Here is a 23,611-nt window from a genome sequence, read left to right on the forward strand (position 1 = left end):
AAAGTTCGTCGGAAGGTGCGAGAACGTCCTCTGCTTCCGATCACCAGGCGGCAGAATCTGGGATGGATTGGCAGCACCTGATCCAGGCCTCTGATTTGTCTGTCCCTCCCCCGTCTCAAGCTTCGCGGTTCCTGAAGAACATCTAGTGAGCTAGAAGAATTGAAACCATTCACGCACTTCTATGCGCTATCATGCCAGCACAGCAAATCAGGGCTTCCATTGAATAAAGTATTTAGTTGACAAAAGACAACAGATTGTGACATTTCTTTAATAAACCTTTGCCAAAGGAGGAGGCCGAGGAACAAAATCATTTTAGTACAAAAAAGGGGGGGTTCCTTTTTGAACTCAGGTTATGTGTCTGTTTTGCTTTTAATTTTGCAATACCGGTGAAAAGGCGTGTGGAATTCAAAGTGAAAACAGCCTTTCCCCTTCGTCACATCGGATTAATGCAGTTGTCCAAGTGCTACCAGTCCGTTTTGAAACCAACAACTCCTCTCCTAAAATAGCCCGCTGTGCCGATTCCTGCCTCGATGTGATCATTGCAATAAAAAAAAAAAGGAGACTAAATTACTGGTCATGTTCCTAATCGTGCAGATAAAGCACGTCATCCATTTCCTTTCATAGCTAAAATAGTTTCCGCCTACTTCAGTCAGTAGTGCAAAACATTAATACTACTCAGCCCTGGAGCAATTACAGGAAGGCTTGGGTAGAGGTTTAAAATGTACCCGGCCCGATAATTGTACACTCAAAAAACAGTAAAAGTTTAATTTAAAAGACAGCAGAATAGATTACAAAAAAATATGAATGGTATGAGCAAGAAAAGCTCCTCCGCTGTTACGCAGCTGTCCTTCCACGACGTACTCCACATTCTAGATGGGAGGAATACTATGCATGACACAGGAAGTTATCACAAATTGACTGTGCATCTTTAGATCCCTCGCTTCGGGCCGAGGAGGCTTCAAGCTCAAAAAAATCCGAGGCCCCCGGCCACCGCCTTTTCTGTCCAAAGTCACAAACTGCCATTTGAATGTTTCCAGTTTCTCAGAACGGCAAGCCCCGTCCTCTGATTGTTGCCGTCGAGTTCACGTGTGGGACAAAGCCAAGGGGTAGTGGTGGAGGCCCGACTTGCGACGGGGAGCCCCAAGGTTGGCCAGGTGCCGGGATGGGCGGGGGCGGAGGTACGCCGTCCTTCCTGGCCATACCGTGGTTGTACAGGTGGATAGCACTGGGGTTAGGTTGACCCTCCACAGGTAAGGGACTGTGATTGTACTCAAAGCGGTGATCCTTGTCCCCGGTGAACACCATGCTGGCGGGGCCGGCGGCTGCTGCTCCCTGAGGGAAGGGCTCCGGATGGGCCGGGGCTAAAACCCCTACAGCGGAGGAGGAGCCCGGTGCCTGGCTCGGCCCGCTGAAGACTTCTCTCAGAGTGTGAGGTGGAAGACCCCCGCCTAACATGTGGCCCATGTAGCTGTCCCCAAACCCTGCAGGAGTGAAAGGTGGAGGAGGTGGATGGCTATAGTCACCGCCATATCCGGAGCCCTCAGCAGTAGGGAGAGGGGGGTATTCAGGCTCCGGAGGTCTTCCTCCATCACCTCCACCTGCAGATGCGATGGGGGGAGCGTGGCCCGTTTTGGGCTCGGGAGGCGGCTGCCGATAGTCCAGGTCAGCATGCGGAGGCGGCTCCGGAGGCTCGGGTGGTCTCTGGTCTGGGGGCAAGATGGACACCCCGCCTATATCGGACACTAGAACACAAAAGAATTGTGAAGGATCAAATATTTCTTACATTTTTTAACGTCTAATTCAGTTACTTTCACGTAGCAAATGGTGCAAAACCATTGATGCTTCCACATCCTTCAGTAAGTTGCACATTGAGATCTGCTTCTCACGCTTACCTGGGGAGACTGGACTGGGCTCTGAAGGCTGTTTGACATCAGGGGGCGGGAGAATCACCCCAGACACTCCCGCTGCAGCATTGGTCATCTCCACGGCTTCTGCACTATCAGCCGGCTCCGGTCTCTGAGCCTGCAGTAACTGAGCCAACAGCATAGTCATGGCAGTCTGCGTGGCAGCTGCAGCCTCGCCCTCCGGGATGCTTGATGGAGCAGACATGGGGGGTGAAGGAGGTTTGGGCATCGGGGGCGTACGGGGAACACCGGCAGGTACGACGGGCGGAGGCGGTTTGGTGGGTGCAGGCTGTGGAGGAGGTTCAGGTGTCTCGGCCGGAGCCAGGACTTTGGAAAGCTGCTGCAATGTCTCCTGGTTTATCTTTGTGCTCATGGTCTGGAAAAACTGGGCCGTGTTGACAGCGCTCTTGGACTGGCCAAGAAAGTTCAGGAGGACCGCCAGCTGCTCCTGGGTCAACTGGGAGTTTGGACCCTTGGGGTCTGCCGAACAAAAGCATGCTATCAATTAAAATACAACACAAGGGTGCACTACCTGTTTTTTTGTGTGTATAAAGTGTCATTTAAGAATTAAAACTGCAAGTGTCATTGAACACACCGACTCATTACTGCTGGCCCAAGATGGAGCAGAAAACTGAACATCTGTGTCGGGAATATCATCTGTCCAAACCTTTATGTCCACCCATAAAACAATACAGTTTAACTAGTGTAGTGCGTACATTAATAATTCAAGAAGCATCTTGCAATATGACTCCCACGTACTCGCGCATCTTACATGCCGTACTTCTACAACAGATGGAAATAAGCTGCCGGTTTGCTGCCACGGTGGTACTTAGATCTTTACAGGTGACTGACAACTTGGGGGGAAAAAAAAAAAAAAAGAGAATCCTTACCGAGCAGTGCAGAAGCTGCTGCGTTTTGGGCTTTGATACTTCCAGGCGCAGGAAAGCCCTGGGGAGTGTTACTACGGCTGTCGTCAAGGCCCAGCTCTTTACGGGGAGCCTTCGGGGCAGCCAGCTCCTCCGGTATCTGCTTCTGGCGGCGGCGTTTCTTACTCCACAACTCGTGACAGTCTTGCCAAAGGGGAAGACTGCAAACAGGAGACAAGGGATCACGCAAGGTAAGTATATGGAGAAGAAGATAAACACAGTGGAAATGATCAATGTAGCCTAAGTCTAATGTTCCCACAATATTGATTTTTTTTTTTTTGAACAATTACTTTTCCAGTGCAAAATGCCACTTCACCTACATGCTTTGTTCAAGAGAGGTTTCTATGCAACACAGTGAGAAAGCCATTAAGCCATGTTCTGCCATTTCGGTCTCCATTTTGAGAGTCAACCACAGCTTGAGGTGCTCAGGATGCCGAACACTTTTTTTTTTTTTTTTTACCATTCCGTGTGTCTCTTTCTGACATGATGGAATAAAGCGGTCGCCTTACGAAAGACTTCAGAGCAGCCTGATTGTGCAGTTTACTTGCCCGAAAAGAAAAATCAACAAAGACAATTTCTGACAAGCTTGTGAGGAGGAATAAATTCTACACTATTCATGTGCGCGAGCAAATTGACAGTTTTTAGTTGTTTAGACAGAACTTTGAGTTGCAAGATTATTAGACGGACCACAGAATGCCACTAAACCTAGCAAAAGGATAAAAATGCCGTTCCAATTGCCCCAGTTGGACGAAAATTGACTTTTATAAAAACGTATTGAGTTGAAATGGGTGAAATTATGATGCTCCGTGGGCCATGTGAAGTAAACATACTCTGGAGGGGGCATCTTGTCTGGATCCACGTCCTTGAGAAATTCACTGCCTAGAGCTTGTTCAGCTGTGCAGCGTTTGCTGGGATCCAGGTTCAGCATGTGATCAAAGAGGTCCAAGGCTGATGGAGGGATACTGAACAAAAACGACAAGAATCGGAGTTTGCTACTGTGCTGGAAGGTCCAATGCCTTGACCATGTAACTACAAGCAGCCTGAATGTACTTACAATGCATATTCCTCTCGTAGCCGTCTCCTGTACTGCTTCTTTGGTTTCATAGTGTTGAAGAAAGGTAGCTTGATCACATCTGGCCAGACAGCAGGGCAGGGACTACCACATATCCGACTGCATAAGGAGACACATTGTTATACAGGGAGATGCAACGCACTGACTAAAGTTAAAAAAAAAAACGTACAATAAAAAGGAATACAGTTGTTTCTCAGAGTGTCTATATGATCTGAATGAAAGGGGAAAGAAAAAGAAATGTTTGCATTCTTCTTTCTCAGATAGTACAGAAAATCATTAAATGCTAGACGTCACAGTCCATTTGAAGAGAAACCAAAATAATAAACTGTCAAATTATCAGCTTATAGCTGAAATTCTTGTCTTACCATTTCAAGTGAGTCGGGGGGAAAAAAACAGACCGGATCTGTAAACAATCTAAAAGGACGTTTCCATCCCAGGATGCACATACGTACCTGATGAGCTCCAACTGGGCAAGCTCCTGGTTTGCTTGAAAGATTGGTTTCTTGTTGAAAAGCTCGCCGAGGATGCATCTGTGAACGGTGCCGAATCCATGTCAGCGTTGAGGAACATTGAGAGAGGCTCGACAGCAGAGGCCACGCGTCAATCTGAGTTCTGCTCTTACCCGCAGCTCCACACGTCGATAGCCGGAGTGTACCTCTCCTCGCCAAGGAGCAGCTCGGGGGGCCGGTACCATAGTGTAATGACTTTATTGGTGTATGGGCGACTGGAAATTAAACCCCAGAGGTGAAGTTAGTGAGAACTCTTGTCTGCCAAGGCTTACGGTCAATCAATTGTAAGATTTTGTCATGGCGACTCAAAAAGGGGAACTAAAAGTCCAGTTGTCACAATAATATTGGACGATTTGGAAGAAACTCAACTCACTAAAACATACACGGCAACACAGTAGTTGTGGCTGTCACTATGTTTTCTAAAGCTCACCTCTCTTCGGAGTTGTAAAGCCGAGCGAGACCAAAGTCTGCAAGCTTTATTTGACCCCTGATTAGAAGAAAAAAAAAAAAAAAAAGTCAGACTGGGAAAACATGTTTAACGACTTTTTGTTTTCAGACTGTGAGGGGAAAAAAGAAAAATATTAATAATAATCAGGGGACTCACTTATTATTAAGCAGAATATTGGAGCATTTGATGTCTCTGTGCAGAAAGTTCTTCTTGTGGCAGTAATCCAGGCCCTCGAGCAGCTGTCGCATGAAAGACTTTATATGGCTCTCATTGAAATGCACAAGGCCAGACTCCAGCAGGCCCATCAGGTCATGGTCCATGTACTCAAAAACAAGATAGAAAGCACCTGGGATGCAAGAACAATATATTTTCTCACTTCACCCAGATTTAACTGTTGACAAAAATTAAACGTTGGATGTCGTATACCTTTATCATTCTTGAAGTCAAGGGCGTCCTCCTTGTCTGTGACAATCTCCTTCATGTTAATGATGCTTTTGTGGTTGAGTTGTCGCAAAATTTTAATCTCTCTTATGGCCGTGATCGGGAAGCCCTCCTTCTCGTTGTCCAGTCGCACCTTCTTCAGAGCCACCATTTCAGCTGGAGGACAAAACGAAGGAGGCCACATTTGAAAGCACATCATGAGATCGTCTCAAATTCAAGAATGTCCATTTCTGGTTAAAGAACACACCTAAATAAGGATATAAGTCATTTAAACGACAATGGTGTGATGACATTTTATGTATATCTTCAAAGAACAAACCTGTGTCTTTGTCTTTAGCTTTGTAGACCTGACCGTACGTTCCTTCCCCTGTGATCCCGATGATCTCGAATTTGTCCACACATCGTTTCCCCCAATCTATCTCGGTTTCCTTTATCTCGCCATATCTCGGCCCGCACATTCTGGGATTATCGAGAAAGATTGTTAAGAGCGTCAAAGTGAACGCGCCACAAGGACAACAGGGGAGAATGCATTGAACGAGCACGGCAGGACATACTTTGGCCTTTTGCGCTGCGTTTGGGACTTTTTGTCCTCGGGTGGGCTGTGCGGAGAAGAAGTGCGACCAGGAAGTTCGGGGGGGAGGGGCAAGTCAGCGAGGAGTGGACGGGCCTTTCGCTCTATTTTCTTCTTCCCTGAGAGAGAGCTGTCCTTCACGCTGATGAAAGATAAACAAAGCAAATGTGAGACTACAGAATGCAAATGCTGACAACCGTGATGCCCGACCCACCCATACCTTTCTCCTTTGTCCGTATTCTCAACAACAGCTTGGGGCAACGGTAAGGATGGTAGGCTGGAGACGGCTGGTGCGGCGGCTCGTTCTTTGTCCTTGATCGGTGCGGATGCTGGTGCTGGTGTCTTCCTATTATCCCGATGCACAGACTCATCTTTGCCCTTCGCGTCCCGTTCTCTGACGGTCTGGTGGTCAATGGTCCTCTTCGACGACTTGTCAGAGGGGGACTGAGGCTGGCTGGAGGTGGGGGTTCTTGGACCTTTCTCGGGTGGCTGCGGTGGAGAGGGAGGGCGGCCCTTTCTCAACGTGTTATTGGACTTTGGACTCGGTTGGTGAGCAGATGAAGGACCCTTGGTTGGAGTAGATGTGTTGCTGGAGGTTTTGGCCTTGGCAGCTGCTTCAGCGGCTTTAGCTTTTTTCTGTTTACTAAGCTCAGCGGCGAGGCTGGTTTTGAAGGTGAGTGTGCTTGGCGAAAGGCTAGAGGGCCGGCTACGGGAGCGAGAGTGGCGGTGGCGACTGCGTGAACGTGAATGCCTCGAGGAAGAATACGGGCTTCTGCTGCGTGACCTGGCAGATCGCCTGGAAGAAACATAAAAAATGGCTTCAAATGGTCAGATTTGCATTGGAAGACGACCTTTAAGTTGTCTGTCATACACATGACAAATGGGTAACATTGAGAAGAATCAAAACAAGTAGCACACCCTTGTATCTACCACCAACATTGTAGAACAGCTTCACTGAATTGTGACAAAATCAACAAGGATCAGGCCCGATGCAGAAGTGATGCAAAGATATTTCTGGTTGCTGTGAAAACCGCAGACCATGATTTGCATTAATTTTACACTGGAGGCTTTAAGTGAGTCCCTGATCTATTTGGAAATATCACCATTTGAGAGTTTTCCTTCATTCGTCACTAATTGGATCGATAAGAGGAAACATATTACAAAAAAATAAAGAGGTTTCCAATATTATGTCAGACATATCTTAAGGCTTTTTGGCAATCATGTGTACAAAATAAAATAAAAATAAATAAATAAAATCAAAAGTTGTAAATGTGTAAGCTGTGCTTGTTTGTTGAGGTCTTACCACTTGAATTTTTTAAATTATTTAAAATGTTTTGAATTATTTACTGTGGGAAAATGTGAAGGCAAAATTTTATTTGTTCAGTCCATTTTGAATTTGGCACAGCTCATAGAAGAAAATGTGCGGTGTGGGTGTAGGACACACACACGCCACAAAATATTTGTGCATCCAACAGACAAACGCACACAAAGTGAATGTGCATACCCAAAGATCTCACCTGACATCTGGACTTGGACTCAAGGACTTTCTGTATGGACTGCGAGACCTTCTGCGGTTTCCGTACGGACTTGAACCAAATTCTCCTTGCTCGTAGGGACTGTGTCGGCCGTAGCTCGGGGACCTTCGCCAGGCGGCCGGGCTCGTGGGGGATCGCTTCCTCTTGTTGCTGGAGTACGAGCTGGGTGACTTTGGCACGCCGTACGAGTATGCGTCGGCATCTCGGCTGTAATACGTGGAACTGGGAGACAGTCTTTTGCTTCCGTAAGTCGGACTTCTTCTGGATATTAGCTGGTTATAACTGCCGGGGGACTGGTAGCTGTAAGGGAAAGATGTCCCATAGGGACTTTCTGCTTTGAAACCTGGACTTCTCCTGTACGCCCTGAGGTCTTCTCGGTCATCTCTGTATGACTGAGGCGTGTCTCTATATGCGGATGGAGGCTCTTTGTCCGATCTCGTTTTGCTCCTGTGCCTTTTGGAATCCTTTTTATCTGCAGATTGCGAGGACTGGGTCGAAGATGTCCTTTTGCCATTCTTGTCGTTACTCCTTGTGGTGTCCCTGTGGTTTTTAGAGCCACTTTGGCTAACTCCGCTCCGAGCTTTGGAAGAATCTCTCTCACGACTCTGGCGCTCCTTCTTCCTGCTCGCATCCCTGTCTTGCTTGCCCCTGTCCGATGGTCCTCTCATTTGCCCGTCCTTGGTGGGCAACACCGTCACCCGGTCTCTTGGATGACCTCTGTTTGGAGATGCTGGTCCATTATAGTCGCCAAAGTCGACATCACTGAGTCTGTCCACGGAGAACCGGTCAGCATGGGCGTCAAGTTTAGGAGAGGGGCTTCCAGAGAACCGCTCCGACTGGGAGCTCACGTCATCATACTCAACCAATGTCCGAAGTTCAACCTCTTTGTCAAAAGTGCCTTTTCGGTCATTGACAGATTCCTCTGCTGTACCGGTATGCCACAGGTCTCTTTCCTTGGCCTGCCTGCGTTTCTTCCTCCGGGAAGCCGACGACCGTCTCTTCTCCCGGTGTCGGTCCCGTGGAGCGGCACCGCTCCCCGGTTTACTAACGTTACGCCGATCTTGCCTGTTAGAACTCCTCTGCGAGGGTCGGGGGCTTCGTCCCCGACCCTCGCGGAGCACTTCTGAATTCGGCATTTGTCTACAAAATATACGCTACACCCACGTTAAGAGAACAATCTTTAAATAACTACTTTGCCTAAACTAAGTCACTCGCTGTGATGTGTAACAAATCATTGGGCTAGCTGTATAACAGGCTAGTTAGCTAATGTTAACCAAATTCACATTTAGACAGCCGGCCAGCTAGCTAGCTAGCTAAATCACAGGCTTAACATTAGCATGTCCACGCTAGCTTGTTTTGAGGTCGGTTACCCCGGATTCATGACACTGGAAAGTAGCCGATTAGGACGCACACATCCACGGTTTGGTCGTTCGGTTGAAGAGCCAGTCGAACCTCAAACGTTACACCGCAGGACGGACATATCCCAGATTTGCTAGCTTGAGCTAGTCGAGTGCGCTAGCTAGCCTCCGCCAGCTAACAGCGTTCCGCTCGACTGTCGCATTCCATATCATAGTCAAAGTACAGGCCCGAGGCCCTCCAATCTTCTAAAAACCGGGTTCCGTTGGCACGCCGAGGTCAGTGCGGGGGTTTGTATCCATTAGCCGGACAGCGCTAAAGTGTAAGCGAGAAACTCCGTCCTCTTCTCGCAAACTTCTCGCTTCCCATCACACTCCGATGTGCAACAAGGAAGTGGATTAGCACACGAGTTGGCCGGATAGCCGCTCCTGCTAACCAGCTGGCTTTCTTTCTCCCCTGCGTGGAGTTCGAGGCAACTCAGTCAAGATGCAGTAAACAATGCCGTTCGAGAAGCGCGTCTGGTTCCCCGGCACGCTGCCGCGCCGTTCTGTCCGTGAACAGCCGCCTCGTCCATGCGTCTCGTCGTCGGCAAAAAACCAGGGGACAGCTCGACGATTCCTCAAAATGAATTAGAAATTCTGTAACTTTGTTCGTGCGGCGGCTAACGGTGCTCCTCGCAAGGGCCCAGACAGCTTTCAAACTACAGGCCTTGTGCGTCGGCGTCGACCAATCGCAGTAGGATACGTCATCAGAGGGAGGGGTGACGTCACCACCGAGGGAAACCCTTACCTCCGCCGTGTAACCGCTCGCGTGGAATAACAAGGGCACGGCGTGGGGCCTGTGGAGAGGAGATAAAAGACGCGCAACAATGGAAGCACACATGAAAGCATGCGTGGAAACATCAACATAGAACCTTTGCTCAGGATTTGCGTGAATCTGGGGATGATTTCATGCATCGATCACTAAACTCTGTCTGTCCTTGTCACAACGCATCATGTGGATTGAAATGGGCTCATTTGTGTGTGGGATATTTTGCTTTCTTTCTGGATCAGTGGAAGGAGAAATTCTGCAATTTCGCTGCCGTGATGAAAGTGCTGAAGTTTCTTCCTCTTCATGCTCATGAAATAAAAGAAAAACTAGATTGCCTAGTGATAATGTTACAACCAAGGATTGGGATTGTTAGACACCACAACACTGGGCTTACTTCATGTTTTCATGACATTAAAGGGATTACAATATTTGTTTCAGTTGCATTATAAAATAAACTTCATTTTTATAGCAGACCCTGTGCATTATAGGCACAATTAAAACAATAGTGTGCACCTTTAATCATCCCACAATGGGGACATTTGAAGTTGCACAGCAGAAAAGGGACGGTGCAGCACACTAACATACAAAGTTTTGGAAAATGTAGAATATAAAAATACAAACACTTTCCAAAAAAATGGAAAATAAGCAGCAGACAAACGTCTAATTAAAGTAAAAGAACTTTACAACAAAATATTCCCGAGCGATGGTAAGTGTTATACACACAGGCATATACGTCATATGCAATATGTATGTAGATACACTATGCTTATTTTCCTTGGCAAATGTATGTGTATGCTGGCAGTGTTACCATCTAGTAGATGATCAGGTCACTGGTTGTGATTTTACTATGTTGCAAGCAGCTCAGTTATAAGGCAGATGTTTCTAAGTGTGTATTTTAGACCAAACCAGGAGAGAACGATGGTCTGTAGGTTTGTGACAGAGAACAGGGCTATCAGCATGGAGCGCTCACGTCCAGCAAACAGAATATGAAAGACATCATATGTGAACACTATAAATGCAAACATCAGAGAAAGTATATGTAAGTACATAAGCAGCAATCTTCTCTCTTTCAGCACCATAAAATAACACCCCATTTTTCCCTCACACTTTCTATACGTTTCGACTCCATTTTCCCTCACCTGCATCTCTTTCATCAGATTGTAGGATGTACGATGGGACGTACCCTCGGCTTCTTACTGAAAAAAGGAAAAAATCTCATTAGTATTTTTTCAAGTTTCTCGAGACCTCTTTGGAGAGCAGACTTCACCTGCACCGACCTGCAAAGGGGTCACGGCCGCTCGATTTGTTCCCGACCAACAGGAAGGGGACATTCTCATTGTTCTTGACCAGCAAAATCTTCTCTCTATAACAACAGGTCACTGTATTTTTAATTATAACAGTTGCAACACATTTCATTTCACATTTCTGCAAGATGTCTATGGAGGTGTGCAGTCATCCAGGTTATGGTTAATTCAAGTCAAAATTTTCCCATGTCAGCTGAACTTGATTTTCTTCCCTTGAAGACATTTCACCTCTCATCCGGGAGGGTTCTTCAGCATGCCACTTCATCTGAAGTCTATTGTTGCTGCAAATGATTCCAGTTCTGTAATGGAAAACCACAGAGAGAACCCTCGCCACTGCGGTAGCGGTCATCCCGGATGGCTGCACAGTCCTCCTGTCCGGCTCCTCTCCATCAAGTATCACTTTCTTCCTGTAACCGCCTGCTTTAGTGGGCTCATTGTGCTCAACAAACTACAAAGAAATACATAAAAAATGCATTGAATTTAACATTTTGTGTGGCTGTAAACACTTGCTCCCCTCAGTATGTGTCGTGCGGAAACTGAAGAGTGAGAGCTGACTCTCCCCACTCCTCCACAAGCTACAGTCGCTTTGTGAAGGTCTACAGAGCCTTGCCGCTCGGGTCCATCAGCCGCTACAGTTCCACATTCCAGGAGGTCTGGACATGAAAAGGGGAAAGTACCGGGTGGAAAGAAGTAGATCGGATCAGTAATGTGTCCTGGAACAATTGATTGAATGAGAGTTTCTCTCATCTTTCAATCTATCTATTGGAATTCCATTTCAGTATTAAATCTAATTTCGGTCATTCATTCGTTCATTTTCTCCACGGCTAATCTTACCCTCAGGGTCACAGTGGTGCAGGAGCCAATCCCAGCTGTTCACACAGGGTCCCAGATAGAGACATCCAAACATTCACCCTCTCATTCACACATGTGTTTTGACTGTGGGAGGAATGCTGAAGAATCCCACGCAGAACATGGAGACTCCACACACAAAGGCCTTCTGCAGGGGATCTTCTTGCTTTGAGACGCCATCGTGCCTCCTGATTTAAGCCAATGCAAATGAAACCAAGAAAAAAGATTTAGTTAAAAAACAACCAGTTGTAGAAAGATTTTCCATCTGCTTCACCTGAGGATCGCGAAGACAGCGATGCCACGACAGCTTGAAAATGGAGAACACCATTGAGCAAGGAATGAAAGACCCTCTGGGTAACATTAGGGCATAGTTTCCAAACTCGGAAAGGAGTGCATGAAATCTGACACATGCAAAAGCTATTTCGTGTCCATTTGCTCACAGCGGACCGACCGGGACCTTGGAAATACAGTCGCACTGTGTTCAGATACACGTGCCAACATCCTTCCGTGTCACAAGCTCACACAGGTGTTTGGGGATTATAGAAAAAGACAAAGGGAACGTAACCAGGGTGGAGGCCAAAAATGTGGAAGGAAAATACTGTAGTATTAGCAGCAGTAAAGTATGAGGATATTTCCTTCGACAAACATCTGGCAAAGAAGACACAGATTATTCTTCTTTACAGCCAGTCAGACTTGCACCGTGAATGGGAAGTTTGGAAAACTGAAATTGTAAATATATATTCATACAAATATCATTAGATGTCTGTCTGGATGGGACAACAACCCCAAAGTTGCTTATTTGAAGTCCAATCACGCGGTTTTAATCATCGGGGAATAGACTACACAAGTACACAGTGTGGCTTACAGGCACGGACTTACTTGGATGTTGGCATTATTTGCATTCGGCATTTGTGTAAAAATTTGATGAAGTAGTCTGACAGTGATTTTAACAAGCGCATTTCTCTTGATAGTTTTGAACCGGAGCAGTGCATCGACCCCATCAAAACATTTCCAAAGATCCAGTGACATGCAGTCAGTTTATCACTTCAAATGAAGCGGCTCTGTTTGCCACAGTCGATCAAAATGTAAAAATAGACCAAACCCAGCGATCAGGACGGTGTCATGAACGTGGCTTTGTGACTAGCAGTTGCTAACAGATGAGTCATAGCATTCAAATTAAAATATTGGAGCTTTTGTCAATTTTGCCAGCAAGATAGAATTTCAGAATCCTTCCAGGATGTCCCACCTGATCTAAGCAGCGACTGGACTTCTGATTGGATTTATAATGGAAAAGGCCTGGAGTTAAATCATTTGCACTGATGGTAATATCATGTAGACAAGCAATAAATACATTTATTAAAGTCAGACTGCAAAATAGGACTGTTGTGAATAATTCCTTATGTATAAGGACATAAAATCACAGATTAGGAGTGCTAAATTTGGACAGGGCAGATCATCATCATTTGGGTGTTCCCAGGAAAGAGCTCAGTGAATCGTCGGGCCTGAAAAACTGGTTTGGGTTTTTGAAATGCATGTGCCGCCTCACAGTTACATTACATTACATATAACAACAGCGTTATTGTCTCGTCATCGCAGCACCAGTGGACGGATAGCATTCTGGTCTTTGCTGAGTGATCCCGGACAGACGCCATATTCCAGTAGGACAGTCAGATTCCCTGGAAGCATTGTGACTTTATCCAGTGGAGAGGACTGCTGCAGAGGAAATTAGTTTCCATATTATTTTAAAAAAGGGCGCTGTTGAGCACATACAGCAGCTGATTACAAAACCTACAAATACGGCGTTGTGCATTTCGTCCTGTTGTTATACCTCTAGCTATTCCTCGTCCGGGTTTGTCTGTCAATGCCTTTCTCTTTTTACCAAGTTCCTGTAGAAAACTCTAGAGCTCGAGAAGCCAAACAAGTATCCAATTCAAGCGGATCCAAGAGTGGCGACCAGGGAAATATATTGTTTGGTCTAGAGTTGGCTCCAAATGTATTATTGAATAAAGGTGTCTGCATCCCAGAATCCTTAAAATGGTGGGTTTTTCTGGTGCTTTCATTTCAGGCTTAACAGGAAATTGTGTCTTTGGTGTCACGACATTAAGAGGGGGTCCACTTTGCTGCTCGGTGAACAAAGTCAGCAGATTGCATTTTGTTGAAACACCTCCGCTAAGCGATGGCAGTATCTCTGACGTCCAGTTTGCCACCAACCTTGACGTTGTGTTTTTGACACGCTTCCATAAACATGTCCTCTGGTTACATTTGCAACACCGTCCTTTCCAAATCCCCCGTCCTGCCTCTTTCTCCTGGTGACCTTGGCGGGGGGGGGGGCACTGCGGCCCCCGATCATCTCCCGTGATCTACTCCAGCGTGGTCATGATACCTCAGTCTCAGATTTTAGCCCCCACCCGCCCCTTGCGTGGAGGAAGTGAATGTAAATGTCGCACAGAACGGGATCTGAGGTTGGAATCTAACCTCGGTGGTTGGGTCTGAAGGAGCAGAAGATTTTCTACCTGCCAAAAAATCAGGTCCCTATCTATAAAAAGTGTTTTCTCACTATGTGAAAGCACCACTCAGCCTTGTCTACCCTCATCTGTCCTCCAAGTAGGCCCCTCCTCGGCAGTGTGTGAACTATGCACAACCATCAGAACCCTCAGATAGACGGCTTTCATATAATATGAGGAACTGGATTTTGAAGTTAGTATCTCATGACGAGCATGTCCGAGCCATCCACTGATATCAGTCGTGCCTTGTAAACTTGAGGGGAAGGTTCAATGATGTTCTTCAGCTAGAATACGTCTGTGTCATTCTCTCAGAAACCAGGGCATCATATTAAAGGAGCCCAACTATGACCAATAAACTGAAATTAATTCCAAGACAGCGAATTTGAACATTTCTGCATTGAAAAGTTTACAAACACTCTTGGAGTTGCATACAAATTGTATATACTTGGAAATCTGAGACTCAGGGAGTACAAAGGGATTCGTGTTTAGAAAGTGACCTCACTCATTTGAATGAATTGTTGTTGTGACTTGTAATCAGTGTTATGAAAACGTATAAACACAAAGGTCCCGAGGCATTCGGAGGGTACATGATGGCCTTTCTTAGGTAGAAAACAAATATGTGTGTTTTCAGGATTTCCGTGCAAGAAGCTGTAACCCGCTGACAATAAAAATACCCCCAACTGTTTCTGAAGGTTTAAGAAATGAGTCAAAGTAGGCATGAGTCAAAGAGTAATTGCAACCATATACTACCTTCATAATGTTGAAAATCCTTGTACATTTTAGATTTAAATTCAAAATGGGACCAGAAAGTCCTGCAAATGAATGAATGTGCTGACCTTAAATCCTCAAATCCACCTTCAGGCTGGTAGTTATCAGATGACGCAGACATGGCATATATCACCCACAAAGCATTACTTCCTAAACATCACGGGGCCAAGGAGAAACAGGCTGCAGAGAAAAACAAGTATATTAGTAATCTAGTTTGTTTCGGTTTGCGACTTTCGCAGTTGTCAACGGTGATGGCCTTGTATGCAAGATAACACCAGGCAGCAACACACACATGCACGCAAAGTACTTCTGCAAATCACATCATGTTGCATATTGTATGACACTGATTTAATAGACTGCATGTCTGAAACCACGAATTATGTAGAAAAAGTGTCTGACACAATATTTAATTGGCTCCTTGACAGAACCACCTTCCTCTTATATAACCATCATAGTACTTTTCAGCTTAAAAATAAGATATAGGACAATATAACAAAGAACTACAAATGATACCTTCACAGAGAGGCCAGTGCTTCACATATTTTGCGTTTTATATACAGAATGTCTTGGTAATGTATTACAATAGACGACAAACATCATCCCCACATCATTCTTGTTCGATTAAGCCATTTGCATTTACATTGAACTTTACATTATATATTTTGATAAATATCCTCCCACTTTTAATAAATGATGATGCTCCAATAGTTGCAATTGTTTTTGTTTTTAAAATATCTTCTATGTTAATAAGGGGGGTTAATAAGGGCAGCTGTGATATTCCGTATCATTTCCTCTGTATGCAATTAGCTGAACCAGCATTTACTTCTTCTTGTCATCTCAAAGGCTCCTTCTATTTTAACTGGCAGTGCCAAGGAAGTAAACCATCTGGAACTGTTTTACATACACAGCTCTTAAGATAGTTATTACCTCGGTTCAAGAAGCACAGCTGCTTTTATACAGTGCGTGATAATGCGGTGGTATGGACTGATCAAAGCTGAAAAACAACTAAACACATTAAGGAAATTGTATGGAAATTTCCACCTGTTTAGTTTTTTTCTTTTTTTTTAAAGATATTTAACATTCGTGCATGTGGAAAAGAGAATAAGCACACAAATGTGTAGTTTTGTTTCTGGCACAGGAAACCACAACAGGCAGCGTTTTAGATTGTGACAGGAGCAATATCCAGCACATCAGGGGTAAATGTATTTTTTCAAATACACATTTAAATTGCAAAATGATTTCATGAACAATCGTATAAAATGAATGCGCTCACACTGGTCATTTTACAGAAAAGGAACAGAAGCATAAAGAAAGCAGGTGTTCCTGGGAACAGCAGGGAACCGCTCTTTTCCCAACCAATGGTTTTAGACAAGAGACATCACACAAAGACCACCTTCATGCGTTTGAAAACTATTATTAGTAATATCCACTTTATTTGCAATTTCAAAATAACTCACAAAAATGGATTGAAAGCTTCACCTCTTGCATTCACAAACAGATAGGCTACATTAGTGGTTATGTTTAAAATAAGTAAACATGAAGGAAACAATTGATGGCATACATCCAACCAAGCATCCAACCAAAGACATAGATATCTATATATATTTTTTTAAATTCCAGGGTGTTTTAAAAAAACACAAAACAAACAAACAAACAAAAGAAATAAATCCATAAAATTATTCATTTGAATATCCAGTAGGACAGTTTCACTTAAGCATCTCTTTTAAAGTCACTTCCAAAATCATGGCGGAAATATTTGGACCATTGAGTCTATTAATAACACCAGATGAAAAGGAGACATGATTCTGGACACAGTGAAAACAAGGAGTGTGTGCTGAGATGTTGGATCAAGCGAGCCATTATGGTGGTCACTGTCAGGATTAGAGCTTCAGAAATTCTTAAACTGAAGACACAGCACTCAGGACAACGGCCAGCAGCTTTACTCCATAAGATTTGTTCTGTCCTCAACTCCAGGGGTGTCTCGACTCACCTATAGTGTGGTGCACTCGAAGTTAGCCCTTACAAAATTTTTTCAACCAAATCCTTTTCCAAACTTATGGCTCAACTGCCTTGGTTCCAAGTTTGACTCACAACCTGTCACATATTACTTCCCCAACCCCGCCTCTCACTCCACCGTGTGCTTTTTCGTAAGAAAATCATACCCCAACATTCTGCTGTCTTTGCTGTTTTCCACATGAAACCGTATAAACCAGGGAATCAATGAGACTTTTCAGAATCTATGAATGATTGTTTTTACAACTGCGGTCAGATCCCAAACCACAGTCAAGACACTAATTCCATTGTTGTTCAGTTTGTTTGCCTTTACTGCAAACCTTTGCATAGACTCCAGTGTTGGGCTTCCTGTTTATTGAGGAAAACTAATGATCTGATGTTCTTGGCATAAATGCACCTGGTTAGTGTTAGAACATTAAAAAAAATGACAAAAAAGTTGCAGATGGCTGATGGGATTAAAAACATATAAAAAATAACCAATTTTAAAATACATTTAATGCTGGAAAAAAAAACCTGGCTCAGTCATAGGCAAACAAACAAAGCAGAGGGGGCTGATTCCAGAGGATGATTTGGTCTATCAAACAAATATCCATATATTAAAATTTCACTTTACACTTCTTTCATCTTTTCTCATCAGTTTAGATACTCAACTATATGAGCAAGATAAAATAAAAAACTTCTTTTAAAAAAAAAGGCCCATGTATTTTGTTTAGATGTTGCGACACACGACAGCCTTACAAAAATGGTAATATACTGTAAACTAGGTAAATGTCTTCTACGCTATGCACATCATTGGCATCCTAAGCTTACAGGCAAACGGGATGGACCGACAGGGTTATTCACATTCAGCGTGGACAGTTAGGCAACGGTGTGCACTGTATATGAATTATTAAAGCGCTCGCAATCCTGCTTCTCTCTCCGAGGCAATCTCATTTTATTTATTCCCTTAACATCCTTTCAACCGTAACCTGGACTGGATGTAGGGATGCTTTTCTGCACAAACACTGTCCACAGTTTTATCCTGTTTGGTGACAAGAAGCACTGCAGGTTGTGATTTACTTCTTCTGTGGGCACTTGTTTGTACTAGCTAGCATTTTTCTCTTTGGTGACTGAGGACAACCTTTTTGGACAGACATCATCAGCCTGCAATTCTTTCCTTTTTTTTTTTTTTTTTTACGTCTTCAACTACCCATTGATAAAGTCCAATTCAGAAATGCATTATTAAAAGTGTGCACGAGTAAAGACGTCAAAATAAATTTTACGTGTCTGACAATGATTGAGCAGATCGAAGATGTGTTAAACACAATATGTAAAATATGTAGTGTTACTGGAATCACATTTTAATCGGAGCACCAGGGATTCCTTCATCGCAAAAAAGGCAAGTACAGTCATTAACAGAGTGAGGTAAAACTTCTGAAAAGTTAGAATTGGAGAAAATTCAAGTGTTGTAATATCCCTCACAAAATTAAAGAGTAAGGATTAGTATTTGTGCATCTGAGACGACTCGACAAAGTGACAAGGAGGGGAGTGAACGCGGGTAAATTAGTGCACATTTCTTAAAATGGTTAGTGTGGCCACTGAAAACGGAAGCGGAGTTTGACTTCAGAAAGTGTGTGCTCGTAAACCGTGGATTACAACGGAGGTGTGAAAAAGTCAATGGGAATTTAGGCTGTGGCAAAGAAAAAACATGACAGCATTTAAATGCTTCATTGGGCCCTTTCACACATGCACCACCTAAGCGAAGTTGGCTGCACCCCGAGGGGCTGGAATATGTCAAAGCACACATCCACAATCGTCTGGGATAGAAAAACAATTTCAATGAACCAGCTACCTTGAGCAAACTATGTTGTGACGTACTGAAGTCATGTACACCAGACGCTAGTGAAGCGCGACTGAAAATACCGAGACAAGATCTGCAGGCATGGTCGCTGAGGAATGATGTGGCGAGTCAGTCCGTCAGTAAATGGTTACCTACAGACTTGGTTTATGACGATTTACAGCATGGCGGTTGGAAATCAAACAAGCATGTGTGAAAGGGCAACTAGGGTACAGGCCACATCATTGGCTGCATACTGAATTGTCCACATGTGAATGGGGTTATTGTTTTACCAGTGCAGTGTATATTTTCTTGGTGGCACTTGAACATTACACTGCTTCCTCTTGGCTTCTTTTTTTTTTTTTTACCTCGACAGTGGGCTGATATAAATTCCAGTATTAAGTTTTAGTTATATCTTCCCCTTGAAACCTCTGACACTCTTTCCCATCATGAACTCGCACTGCACTGAAAATATTAAATACATCAAACTTTACAATGACAATATTCATAACATTTCAGGGCTTTGCCTCTGGTTAAGCTTAGGCCTAAATTAAAACACTGTCCATGTATTACACTCTGTAATGTTGTCGGAGAGAGTACATCAATTATTTGGAGTGTCAGCACATAAAAAGTTAGAGCTATAAATGGTGTATGGAGTGCCACCTTACTACTCTCTGACACACAGTCAAGACATCCTGTAAACCAGGAACGGTATGGGCACAAAATAAATGCAAAAGTCTGAGAAATGCATATGTACACAAGCAGCTACCCTGCTGTCTGTCACCACTATAAAATACAACATCTTTCTCGAATTCTCTTGGCCAAACTTTTACTTTTCTTCTTCCCATTCTTTTCTTTGCTGTCCTCCATTTTCCTCGCCCGGATCTCTCTCATCAGGTCGAAGAACACCTGTCCAAAAGAAACAGACGTGGATATTAAATCACATTTCTCCAGGACTCTAGAAGGTAAAGGTTGTTTTTTTTATGACGGCAACTAAAGGTATTTTTAGGAAGAAGACCGTGGTTGGCGGAGTAGGAGGGGGATGCAGCCATAAGTCAATAGAAGGAACACAGGAACAGTAACTCTACATCCTATGTACACGTTTCCATCAAAGTGTGGTAAGTAAAGGTTTCCAAATAAAAAAAATCATGTTGAATTTTATACTAATGTTCTACAATTTAAATGACAACTTATAAAACAGAAAGAGCTAAGTAGAGAATAAGTTCCCGTTGGGTTACCCTAAGTCAGGGGTCGGGAACCTTTTTGACTGGGAGAGCCATAAAAGCCATAGCGCAGATCCAAATGCAAATTCCTCTGACCACGCGGCCTGGAGTGCACGGTAATCATCGTCTTTTTTTTCTTTTCGCCATCTTTTCCGTTATGAGGGTTTGACGTGGATAAACTAGTTGGCTATCTGATAGCCATACGCCGTCACCGGAAGAGCCATAGGTTCCCGACCGCTGCCCTAAGTCACTTTTAAAAAATGTAAACTTGGGTGTTTTCTGATATAGTTAGCATTGACCTCTTTCTGGGTTTCCAAGTCCACACAGAGAGATCTCTGCAGATCCACTGAGTAGGAATTCAAAATAACCTTAAATAAGTCATCAACGTAGCCTTCTGAGAATGATTCATATTAGTCTTCAAATGTAGGACCAACCTTGTCAACATTTGCACGGGTTTTAGCAGAGGTCTCCACGTAGCAGACCCCCCACTGCTCTGCCCGGGCTTTTGCCTCGTCTGCGCTGACCTGCCGTCGGTCGTCCAAGTCTGATTTGTTACCAACCAGCAGGAAGGGCACGTTCTCATCCTCCTTCACCCGCAAAATCTGCTCTCTGAAGAAGAGAAGTAAGTCAGCTATTAAATTTCTCAGGAATAAACTACCGCTCGCTGAAGCAAACTTCATGCTATATACATCACTGTAAATCATGTCAAACAGCCCGAGAAAATACGACGGTGTTTCAAAAGTCATATAACGGGGTTTGGCTGAGGGGGAACATCAACAGGTCACTACCTTTTAAATTATAATAGTCGTAACACATTTCATTAAAGTAATGCATGCCACTCCACCTGAAGTCTACTGTTGCCGCGAATGATTCCAGCTCTGTAATGGAAAAAACACAGAGGAAACCCTCGCCACTGCGGAAGTAGTTATCCCGGATAGCTGCATAGTCCTCCTGTCCGGCTGTGTCAAGGATATCAATCTGCACCTCCTCTCCATCCAGCACCACTTTCTTCCTGTAGCTGTCTGCTTTAGTGGGCTCGTAGTCCTCGACAAACTACCGGGAGATAAATAAGGAAATGGTAAACTTGTCGACAATCTTTTCTGCAAAATCAACAGGAGACAAACAGCCCTGTGATTTCACTACACCGCTGTGATGCAAACACGCACTCACCTCATCGTACATGAACTGGAGAGTCAGAGCTGATTTCCCAACTCCTCCACTGCCCACCATGATCACTTTGTGAAGGGCAAGAGAGTTCTGCCCTTTCGGTTTTGCAGCTGCCATGGCTCCGTGCGCCAATAGATCCGGATGTAAAGAGGAAATAAATAGTCCAAGGTAGAAGGAAGGCTTGCGTAAGAAATCAAACGAAAAACTCCAGCAGCAACAAGGGGTTAATTAATTCCTGAGAAGGATGAGGGAAGGGGGGAAAAAGGAAATTATTAGGCAAGGATTGAAACATTCAGGTGTGGTTTCCAAGCTTTGAAAGAACTGGATGCAATCTGACACATGCGAAAGCCATTTCCTCACATTGGACTGTCCAAGAAAACCATCAAAATACTATCAGTAATTGGGGGCTTATAAACAGCTTGTCCAGGCTCACACAGGATCCCAGACAGAGACAGGAATACAGCCAGTATGTTAAGTATACAAATGAATTAAATTGACATTTGCAAACTTTAAATATTAACAGTTGTCCACCAACAGAGCACACCCAAAAAAAAAACACCTCGATAGAAATGATGGTGTCATATTTGCTAATGTTTTGTTCATGTGTTAAGAGCCATAAAATGGGACTATACCCTGTATACACAATGGAAATTAATTTGGAAGACAAATTGCTGTAATTTCTTGGAAATAAGTGGTATTGTTTTTGTCAAAATATATGCTGCAGTCGTACCCTTGAGTATCACAATTTTGATGAGTGGGGGATGAGTAGGGGGACCAAGGGTCAGTGGGTTTAGCTGACCATAATACTGGCAGTAAGTGAAACCGCTGTATATTCAAACTTGTTTTTTCAAGATTTTGTGGTCAACAATCAAGGCTATAAAACTGGGTGCATACTCCAGCCACCTTGTTTTGGGAGGGACGAGGAAGATGGTTGAGGAGATATTGAAGTGCTTGAGACGTTACATTACTTTTCTCCAAGAATGTATAATTTCTTTCCATTCCAGGAAAGGACCCGCCTCTCAACAGCTGCAACTATAAGGCTTGACTGACAGTCCTTGTGTTTGAAACTGGCTCGCGATCAGTTCCCTTGATTATAACGAAAAGATTAATGACTGCTAATAAAGGATAATGTGGATGGGAGCAGGAGGTTCTCACCACAACTCCCAAAGTGTCTGTGCTCTTTTCATCATTCTTTTTTTAATTTGTACAGCACACAAACATGCCTGTTTAAGTCAAGCTGTAGTCATGCTCTTTTTGGACACCAAGTGTTTGTCCACTTAGAACTTCAGAAATGCAATGAAATCTCAATAGCTGTCCTGCAGAGCATCATCAACTGTGAATGATATATGGTCCATCTAAAGAAATGTAGAGCACTCACACGGTTACATTTGTGACTAAACACTAAATGATTAATGATGCTTCCGAACATTTAGTTGTGAATCATACAGACAAGTTACAATGGAAAAAACAGTCCTTACACAAAACACAAATTTAAAGATATATATGGTCAAAGTAAACTCTGCGTTCATGGCAAGTAAACATTATGTTTACTTGGACTAAAAGCCACTTGCATGGTCAACAGAAATAGGTAACACAACAAACAAATACATTTCCAATCCAGAAGAATTCGAGATTAGATTTCAGGATTAAAACAGAAGAGAGAAGTGTTGACCAATGTGTGCACAAAGCCACCTCACTTGGACTCTGGCTATCAAACCTACTAAGCTAAATAATCAGCAGACCATGAAATGGACAGTCAGCACAGCACATTAAGGAGCAATGAACGCATTAGCAGATCGGTTATACATTTCAGATAACTTGCCTGTGTCAGAGGGCGCAATAATGCGAGTTATTGATGTCAAAATAATCGAATTAACTTATTAGCAAGTTAGCAGGTGACATATCACCGGCGAGGAACATTTAACTGGCTAGCAGTTTGACTGGAGTGGGATGTGATCAGCAACCGAAACGAGCATCCTAGCTTACCGGCTAAAAGAAGAAAATAACACAGATAGGAAAATACCACAGATAAAACGTCAAAATTCGATATTCGCCAGCAGATATGGTGTTGATCCTCCCGAACCCGGCGGCTTCCTGGATCCCCAGCTCGGATGGTCACACAGCCAGAGGGCTAGCAAACGATGACCCACCGGCTAACACTCACTAAACGGGTTAACGTGAAAGGAGACGCATTTGTAACCAGCGGTGAATTCGCAAGAGCGACCGACGTCCACCTACCCGGCGGTTCGAGCAGCGTTCGCCAGAAAAAAAAGGCGTCCGACGGGAGACTGGGTGGCGGCGGAAGGATGAGGAGACCAGCTAGCTGCCTGTTAGCTCATGGCTAGCGCCCTAGCTAGCGGTGGGGACACGGCCGGTGGCTAGCAGCAGACTGGCG

The 23,611-nt window shown here is 44.2% G+C and overlaps 2 protein-coding genes and 1 long non-coding RNA gene across 3 annotated transcripts; all 3 read right to left on the bottom strand.

Annotated features, from left to right (window-relative positions):
* Nucleotides 1-252: 252 nt before the first annotated feature.
* On the bottom strand, nt 253-8,693 carry cdk13 (cyclin dependent kinase 13). Its single transcript, XM_086150874.1, has 14 exons — nt 7,389-8,693; nt 6,092-6,667; nt 5,855-6,013; nt 5,620-5,759; nt 5,286-5,456; nt 5,016-5,205; nt 4,842-4,898; nt 4,525-4,626; nt 4,355-4,432; nt 3,885-4,001; nt 3,661-3,792; nt 2,795-2,991; nt 1,893-2,384; nt 253-1,742 (listed from the first exon to the last, which is right to left on the bottom strand). Exons 1-14 carry the CDS (start codon nt 8,540-8,542, stop codon nt 1,042-1,044), a joined length of 4,266 nt encoding a protein of 1,421 aa, XP_086007000.1. The 5' UTR covers nt 8,543-8,693; the 3' UTR covers nt 253-1,041.
* A 2,368-nt stretch (nt 8,694-11,061) lies between these two features.
* On the bottom strand, nt 11,062-11,755 carry LOC147231783 (uncharacterized). The gene is made up of 3 exons (XR_015106453.1): nt 11,711-11,755; nt 11,456-11,529; nt 11,062-11,324 (listed from the first exon to the last, which is right to left on the bottom strand). It is a non-coding gene; the product is annotated as an uncharacterized LOC147231783 (long non-coding RNA).
* Nucleotides 11,756-16,416: 4,661 nt separating this feature from the next.
* ralaa (RAS like proto-oncogene Aa) lies at nt 16,417-23,603 on the bottom strand. Its single transcript, XM_086150879.1, has 5 exons — nt 23,455-23,603; nt 21,220-21,451; nt 20,894-21,102; nt 20,484-20,658; nt 16,417-19,735 (listed from the first exon to the last, which is right to left on the bottom strand). Exons 2-5 carry the CDS (start codon nt 21,331-21,333, stop codon nt 19,613-19,615), a joined length of 621 nt encoding a protein of 206 aa, XP_086007005.1. The 5' UTR covers nt 21,334-21,451; nt 23,455-23,603; the 3' UTR covers nt 16,417-19,612.
* Between the last annotated feature and the right edge of the window lie 8 nt (nt 23,604-23,611).

Source organism: Fistularia commersonii, chromosome 8 (genome assembly GCF_037954325.1).
Source record: "Fistularia commersonii isolate RoL2024-O1a breed Wild chromosome 8, RoL_Fcom_v1.0, whole genome shotgun sequence".
NCBI classification, from domain to species: domain Eukaryota; kingdom Metazoa; phylum Chordata; class Actinopteri; order Syngnathiformes; family Fistulariidae; genus Fistularia; species Fistularia commersonii.